Source organism: Sciurus carolinensis, chromosome 12 (assembly GCF_902686445.1).
Source record: "Sciurus carolinensis chromosome 12, mSciCar1.2, whole genome shotgun sequence".
NCBI lineage: Eukaryota > Metazoa > Chordata > Mammalia > Rodentia > Sciuridae > Sciurus > Sciurus carolinensis.
In genome coordinates, this window is record NC_062224.1 from 85,383,566 (window position 1) to 85,391,939 (window position 8,374).

The 8,374-nt window shown below is 55.5% G+C and overlaps 1 protein-coding gene across 4 annotated transcripts in view; it reads right to left on the reverse strand.

Moving 5' to 3' along the window:
- Positions 1-5,763, reverse strand: part of Lgr6 (leucine rich repeat containing G protein-coupled receptor 6) — a 118,974-nt gene extending 113,211 nt beyond the window's left edge. For all 4 annotated transcript variants that reach the window (XM_047521690.1, XM_047521691.1, XM_047521689.1 and 1 more), the window contains exon 1: positions 5,370-5,763. In XM_047521690.1, the coding sequence (XP_047377646.1) occupies positions 5,370-5,581 (212 nt within the window). In that variant the 5' untranslated portion in view covers positions 5,582-5,763. The remainder of the gene's footprint in view (positions 1-5,369) is intronic.
- Between the last annotated feature and the right edge of the window lie 2,611 nt (positions 5,764-8,374).

Below are 8,374 nucleotides of genomic sequence, written 5' to 3' on the forward strand. Positions count from 1 at the left end.
AGCTCATTGTGGGTATTCCCAGGGCAGAAACAGAGCACAGTTCCCAACGCTCCAGCCACCATTGAAGTTCCTTGGATGTACCCGAGAAGACTCCTTCCAAGGAACTCTGTTTCTGGGAGAAGCTGGGCTCTTCATACGGCACTGACCTGGAAGGCTAGACTCTTCCTCTTTGGAGACTCTCACATCAGGCACCGGGCCTGGTCACTTCTACTCAGGCCTCCTCATGAGGAGGCTCACTTCCTCCATCAGCCCAGCCCAGGAACCCAAGAGCAGAACTGACTCCTTCAAAGGCCATTTCCACAAAGGCCATTTCAATGGTCAGGGGAAAGGGCAGGAAGAAAGGAAGGGTGATCTGATGGGTAATGGGGCTCCTGAAAACGAGGCTTTGGCATCCCAAACCCCCACCCTGTCACAAGTAGCCCTGCTGTTCCCTTCCTGGGCCTATCACACATTTGTAGTTGAGGGTGATGGGGAAAACAATATGGAGAATTCACACTTTTTTAAGTGCTCGTAATATGAAAAGTACCAGGCCTTACCTTCTTTCTCTCATTTGCTCCTCCTCACGACCCTTCCAGGTAGGTACTGAGTGTTTCCATTTTCAAAGATTAAGAAATGGAAACTTTGGAGCGGTAGAGGGATGTGTCCAAAGATGGCGGAGCTGAGGCTCAAGCCTGTGCACCAGACTCCAGAGCCCACGACCCTGCCCATGACCCAGGGGCACCCACTTGGATGCCCTTTCCTGTGCCCTGCTCTGCCCCTGGTGGCCCTGGGTCAGTGTGGGAAGTAGGCTGCAGCACGTGTGGGGCCATTAGGGTTGAGAGCCCATGGATGGGGGGAGGCGGGTGGAGTGGGGCGGGCTGGGGGCCAACTCTGCTCTGAGCCAGGCTTTCTTCTCCTCCGCCAGCCGCCCCACCCGGCCGCGCCCCGTGCCCACTGCTGCCAAAGCCGAGAGGTTTCCTTTTTCTTTTGCCTAGGGCTGTTTCCTGCCTTTCCTTTGAACTGGGGTGTTGGCTCCCCCTCACATCACTCCTCCGGCGGCACCCCGCCCTCTGATGGGCTCATCCCCCAGGCTCCACTTAGGAGAAAGGCCAGCACAGGAGGTCCCAGAGGACCCCATTTCCTGGAATCCCTCTACCCCTCCTTTGCCCTTCGCTCTGCGCTGCTCTGGGTGCTGCCTGGATTCTCCCCTGCCCTCCTCCTGCCACAGACCCGCCGCCAAACACGTTCAGGGGGGCTTCTCGGTCCTACACCAGCAGCAGGGGACTCTGGATTTCCCCCTGCCTCTCTCACTTTCTAGTTTCAGTCAAATGTGGGGACACTGAGGTCCAGAGATGTTTTAGGCCATGCACAGGGTCTCCCAGCAATGGAGGGACTGAGGCTGAGTTCACAAACCCCAAGTTTCTAGGGGGAGCAGCAAGAGTTCATTAGAAAGGCACCTGAGGCTCAGGTGAGAAAGGAGACCTGACCACGGGCCCCGCACACATCCTCCTCAGGGCCAGCTCTCCCCACTGGGTCACAGGTCCCTACCTCCTTATCTAAGAAGCCCTGCAGGGACCCAGCTAGGACACACTGGGAAGCAGGCCGGGGGTCTTCCATCGGTCACTCCCCTCCCCTCCCATGAAGCCCTACGTCAGTACCAGACAGTAAAAAACAAAAACAAAAAACTGAAGCCACTCTGGGTCCCCAGTACAGCTCATGCGGTCTCCTTGCCAGCCACTCTCTCCCCTGTCCCCAACACGCACGCACACACGCACGCACACACGCACACACGCACACCTGTCGCAGACGTGCTGCTTTTCTTCCCATGCTAGCTCCAGGACTTCCTCCTCCAGAAGTCTTCCATGACTAATGCTTCCTGGCCCTGGTCCCCGAACAACAACACTGGCTAACACTTACTGAGCTCTTCTCATGGGCCAGACCCTATGCCAAGCCCTCTACAAACATTACCTCAGTGAATCCACACAGCAACCCTTTGAGACAGGTATTAGCTGCATTTGGGGACAAGGAAACTGAGTCATAGAAATGCCAGTGAACTGGCCTGGTTCACACCGCCAAGAAGCATGATCTGAGCCCTGAGCCATTGTGACCAATGCCTGTCTCCTAACCCCTCTGCTTTCTTCCTCTAGCATCCTGCCTCCATCTCTTTGGTTACAAACATCCCCAGGCAGTGATGAAGAGGTTGCAGGGTACCCTGTCTCCATTTGCACACGCCATCCAGCCTTTCACACAAATCCAGTGATTCAAAGAGGCAGTCTTTTCTTTTTCTCTTTTTTCTTTTCTTTCTTTCTTTTTTTTTTTTTTTTTTTTTCACCAGGGATTGAACCTAGAGGTGATTTACCACTGAGCTACATCCTCAGCCCTTTATTTTATTTTGAGACAGGATCTTGCTAAATTACTGAGGCTGGCCTTGAACTTGAGATCCTCCTGCCTTAGCCTCCTGAGTTTGCTGGGCCGACAGGTGCGCAACACCACACTCAGCTCACAGGCAGTCTTAAAGGGGGTGAATTCCCAAGAAAGAAGTAAGTGGTCTATTATGGGAGTTGCATGGAGCAGAGGCCCCTCCCTTAGTCCCAGTGGCAGTGGGTAAAGGAAGTGGGTGCTTGGGGGTGACTAATGTGTACGAGCCTCAGATCTTTTGCAGCTAGCTTCCCAAGACACCTTTTCTCACAACACCTATTTCCCAATGCTGCTCAGCTTTAGGGGAGAAAAGGGGGGACTCCGAGGCACTACCCAGATTCTCCCATTCTGAGATAATTCTGTTTTACTTTCCCAGTCAGGACTTGCTGTCAATTCCTTTTCTTGGTTGTGTGTGTACACGACAGGACGGGGCAAGAGGGCATCGTGCCTTCTCAGCATCCCGCCCAAGTGCGGTGGCTTCGTCTTCCCCTAGGTCCAGTCCCAGAAGAGGCCTTCCCCAGCAGACGGCTCAAAGCCCAGGGAGCTCACTGAGCCCTGCTGAGATGACAAAGTTTAGGAGGAAACTTTAAAAAGACCCTTGAAGGGCCGTCAATGAGGTCTGTCCTCCCAGCTGGCATTGGGCTCTGAAGTAGTCAGAGTTTTGGGACCTGAGTGTCAAAGCAAAGGACATAAAGACTCACTGATCTTCCCCGAAATTGGAACAGAAGGGGTGAGGAAAGCTACATCACGGAAAGGAAAGGCAAGAAGGGATGCTCACGCAGGGCGGGACGCAGATGTGCAGTGCTTCGTATTGGGACAGAAACAAGGAATGCAGAAGAGGACCCACAGGCACCCTGTGCAGCCACAGGCGCTTCCTAGCACTGCTGACCAGGGAGAGGAGCCGAGCCCTCCCGGGCTGGTCTTCCCAGTGCCCTCACCCTCACTCCACCTTCCAAGGAGCTGGGCTGCTCTCTGGAGAGGGTAGAGGAAGAAGACTCCTCCGAGCCATCTTCAGGGACTCCTCCACAGCCCACGGCCCGGGCACAGTCCTGTCCACTCCCTCCGATACTCCTGACCCAGACGCTCCGTTCCCCACAATGCCCCACACTGTCTCCTCCCCTCTCCCAACTCAGAAGCTTTCTCGTGTCTTGAGAGGGAGCAGTTTTCTCAGTCCCCAGGAAGACTCAGGACCAGTTCAGAAAATCCCACCTCCACTGAATCCAAAAGTAGTTTATGTGTCCAAGGGAATTGTGTCAAGATACTAGGGAAAATCTGTCAGCATGGTTCACAGTGGGATGCTGGGACCCCAAAAGTGGCACTCTACCTCCTTCCCGATTCCTACCTGAAAAAGGATCACTGACCAGTCTAGAAGACTGGAATGCTGGGAAAGGCGGCTGGGCTGACCAACCTTTGAAACCCAGGCAAGTCTCTTCCAAAGACTGGCTCAACCGAAGCTATTGCCAAACTCGTTTTAGCCACAAGATCCTGTATTCAGATGAAACAATCATATACCCCAGTATATAAAACAGAGAGAAATGGGGTGCTTTGTTGTAACTGGGGTGGGGTCACAGCCTGCCTGACTCTGCCAGCTGCTGTGGCACCTTCAAAACACCACAGGACTCTGCTCAGTTTCTGCCTTGCCTTCCTGTGCTGGTCTCTACTGTCACCCCCTGGATATGCAGGACTCAGTTTACCCTTCTGGAATATGGACATTGTTTTCTCCTTCTCCCTCACTCCCCTGGCTCATAGCCTGTGCCTTTTGGAGCAGAGGGGGATATTCCAACTGTGAACAGAGACATTGGAGGGCAGCCACAATTCAGAAGTTGCAATTCAGGATCTTCACAACCATCAGACGCTGCCAACGCTGAGAGCCCTGGTCCCACTTAGCTCAACACACTCGTGCTGGGCCCCTAGTCTTTATAGACTAGCCAGCTCCATCTTCCTCAGAGGGCCCCTGTCCTGGAACTCCAAAGCCATGAGGAGCCTCTCTCGGGCCAGAAAGAGTTCTGGGATCCTATCCCATCCAGGTAGATGTCTCCAGACCTCATCGCCTGCTCCACCTCCTCTCAGTAAAAGCGATGGCGCTGGGCTGGGTGAGGGAAGCAGAGACCAGAGGAGGTTCTCTTTCCCCAGAGCAGAGGTGGGTGGGGCCAGGTGGTCCGGAAAGTTCTTTCCTCCCCTCCTTCTGCCCAGAAGGTGAGCAGCCAGAAGCCCTGGCCCTCCAGCTCTGAGGGAAGCTCCTCTGAGCCACCCTCAGGACAGCTGCCCCCACTAGGGTCCCCGTCACTCACCATCTCACCCCAACTCAGATTCTAAAAATGGTTCTCTGGTTTTCAGCCTCAGCGCCTGCCCACAAATTAGTGTTTCCAACACAACCTCCTGAGGCTTGACTTCAGGGAGGCCCCTGGGGAGGGGGAAGCAGGCAGGGGCTGAAGCAAAGGGAGGTGATGCTGGCAGGGTCCCTTTCTGAGGAGGTGACCATGGGTAAGGCTCCCTCCCAGCGTCTGGGACTCCTCACCAAGGCCACCCAGCCTCAGGGTGCCCGCTTTGCTCTACTGCAGAGCCAAGGATGGCAGCCCCTTATCTTCTCCACGAGTCCAGTCAGTTTTGCCCTCAGTCACGTACTGGGCACTGCTCTGCTGGAAAAGCAGCAAGAGCACGTCACCCACCCACTATCCCTCCTGTCCAGGGTCCAGAGCCCACCTTGCCAGACCTAGGCTCCCGCAGAAACCCCACAACGCAGGGACCAATGGGAAACCAAGCGAGGGAAGCCTAGGCTCGCTGCTTGCCTGAGCCTTAGTCCCGGACTCTTCTCCCCTCCCCAACCCGCCAGCAGTGGTCTTGGAAGGGCAAGAGCCCTCCCGGGGTGCCGGTGCAGCAGTGCACCAAGTAGGCAGGTGCCTTAGACTACTGCCGCACAGTGCGAGCGGGCAGCCAGCAGGAACAGGGAGGTACCTGCGGCGGGTACTCACAGGTAAGCCGTCAGGGGGTCCAGGTCCCCCGGCACAGTGGAGAGCCCGAGCTCGGAGCAGTCGGCTGACAGCATGATGCCATCCTCCTGGCAGTGGCAGGGGGCCGGGCAGGCAGCGCGCCCCGGGCCAGGCTGAGGGACGCCGCCGGTGCACAGGGAGGCGCACAGTGCGGCGCAAAGCCACAGCGCCCGGAGCCCAAGCGGGCTGGGCATCTCGGTGGTTGGGCTGCGGGGCACCTGGCAGGCGCACAGGCGCAGTGACCGCCGCTGCTCGCCTCCGGGTCCTGCGGCCGGGCCGGCAGGCTGCACCGTCGGCGGGCTGTCCCGCGGGCTCTCCTCGGCGTCGGCGGCAGCGGTGGGAGCGCGGGGACCGTGCAGTCAGAGAGGGGCAGGCATTGTTGAGTGATCTTCGTTATTCAGTTTCACAGGCTGGGCTTGGCAAGGGAGGGAGACAGGCGGAGGAGGAGTCAAGGAAACTTCTACGCCGCTCGCTCCCCTTCCCTCCTTCCTTCCCAGCTGGCAGGAATTTCATCCAGGAAAGGGGGGGAAAAAAGAAAAAAGAAAAAAAAAAAAAAAAAAAAGAAAAGAAAAGAAAAGAAAAAAAAAAAAAAAGGGGGGGGGGGAGAAAGAAAAGAAAAGGAAGAAAGCAAAGAAATCCAGAGCTTGGAAAGTTCAGACCTGCACTTGTTTGGAAAGGGGGCCGCAGAGCTTGGGTCAAATGGGCTCCCGCCCCTCTTGCCTTTGGGACAGCCACGGGGTCAAGGGGACCCAGGGAAGGACCTTGGGAGACACCTCAGTTCCCCTAGGCCCCCAGCCCCTCCACAAGGTTTTACACTGGAGGGACCTGAAACCCAAGAGAAGTGATTGGTTCAAGGTCACACAGCCCATTGGAGGGCAACTAGAACTGGAGCATGGGTCAGCGTCCTCGCCATGTGTCAGGGACAGGAGAGGCAGAAATGAGGGGGTTGTCCTAGAAGAGATCGGATGGCGGAGATTCTAGGGAAAGCTGGGATGAGAGACTGCCGGCTGTGAGGAGCCACCTCACTGAAGGGTCACGCCACTACACTGAGGAAACAGGTGTGGACCTCCACTGAGTGTACAGTGGATGGAAATGCACCCCAGTAGTCTCAGTCAGGTAAAAGGCCTGGGATTCAGGTTGATCCCAGGAAGGCTGAGGGGCTGCGGTCTGCCCAGCTGGTTGTCAGAGCCTGCCAGAAAATCAGCAGCTTGGCGCCACCTGGAGGCTCAGTACTGCACCTGCAGCTTAGCCACCTAGATGCTCAAATAAAAGGGTCTTCCCTGGCCATGGCTGGGACCTTCCAGAGCTAAGAGAATGGTGACTAAAACTGGATTCCAGACCCTGTTCTCTCCTTAGGTCATGGTTGGTTGGTTATTCTTCCTTCATGTGGCCTCTCGTTTTCTCTGGTCTCCTGGTTTCTTTCTGAGCCCCAGTGCAGAGCTGGCTGTAAGCCTCCTTCCACCCAGTTTCTCCAGATCTTCCCTGGTCCTTCCAGAGTGTACACCAGAGCTGGGCAAGGTGGTGATGCCTGTAATCCCAGTTACTAGAGAGGTGTAGGCAGGAGAATCTCAAGTGCAAGACCAGCATAGGCAACTTAGCAAGACTCTGTTTAAAAAAAAGGACTGGGGCTGTAGCCCAGTGGTAGCGGGGTGCTTAGCATATGCAAGATTCTGAGTTTAATCCCCAGTTCTGCAGAAACAAAAAATCAGAGTGTGCACTGGAAACATGGGTGATCAGAGGCAGCTATGGTTCCTTCCACCCTGTACTTCCAGGTCCCAGGACCCTCTCATTGATCCCTTTCCACCCTCTGCTAACCTCTTGGGGTAAGAGGTGCTACACATCCAAAGAAGTCAGTAGACCCTGACACTAGTACTCCAGTTTGGACCATGACCCTGAAAGGAGATGTGCTCTTAGGAAAGTCAGAAGATGGCACCATACAACCATAAAGACTCATAGATAGAAGTCCCCTGCTCTGTGGCAGAAAGCCACCTCAGATAGGCCTGCATTTCTAGCCTCACTCATCCAGAGCCTTGGCTTCATCCACCCTCCTACTGTTCCAGTGTGAGGGTCCAGACAGGAAAAACCATTGCTGAGTTCCATTGGTAAGCATCAGAGGCAGACCCTCGAGCTGGGCTTAGGTAACTCAGCACTGCCTCCAGCCGCCTGTGGAGGCCAATCATCAAGGGGCCAACCTTTTGGGGCTCCTGATAAACATGACTAGGAAGAAGACATTGACATTCAGTCCTCCTGGGGAACCACAGGAGTTTAAACTCATTCTGGGAAGGTTCCTGATTGAGCAAAAATCTCTACCTGTGTTCCTCTTTTCTAACCAGGTCTGAGACTCTAGCAGGTAAAGGCTAGGGATGGCAGGAGAAGGGAGGCCAGGAAGAAGACCCTCTCTGACCTCTGACCCTTGCATATTACCAGGAACTCAAGTTGACCAGTGAGAGTCCTGTCCCCTCCCCCACTGTAGGGGTGTGAGGGGTTAACTCCATTTAAGGGCGGCCTGTGCTGATTGTCAAGGCTTTCTCTGTGTCCTCCCAGGCCTTCCACCTGCAGCAATCCGTGTCCAGCAGCAGGCGTCCCTCTGCCCAGAGGCAGGCAGAAGCTGGTCGGCAGTCATGTCCTGAGTATGCAGTCCAGTCCTAAAGTGTCTGCGAGAGTCAGCCTCGTCCTATCTCCTGGCTTTCCTCTTCTCCACTTCCCCTCATTGCTTTTTCTCCCATCCCCTTCCAATGTGGAGGGAAGAAGGAGGAGAGAGCAAAGGAGCAGGGAAATCTTGGCCACTGTGGCTTGAGTGGCACCTCTGGCTTCTGCCTTCCAGGCCACAATGGGACTGTAGCACCTCTACCACGGAAAGGAGCCGCCAGGGACTCTAGCAGGTAAGGGCTAGGGATGGCAGGAGAAGGGAGGTCAGGAAGAAGATAACCCCTACTGCATTCAGAGCAGGTGGCGGGTGAGGGGGCAGCGAGTTCCAGTGAATCCCG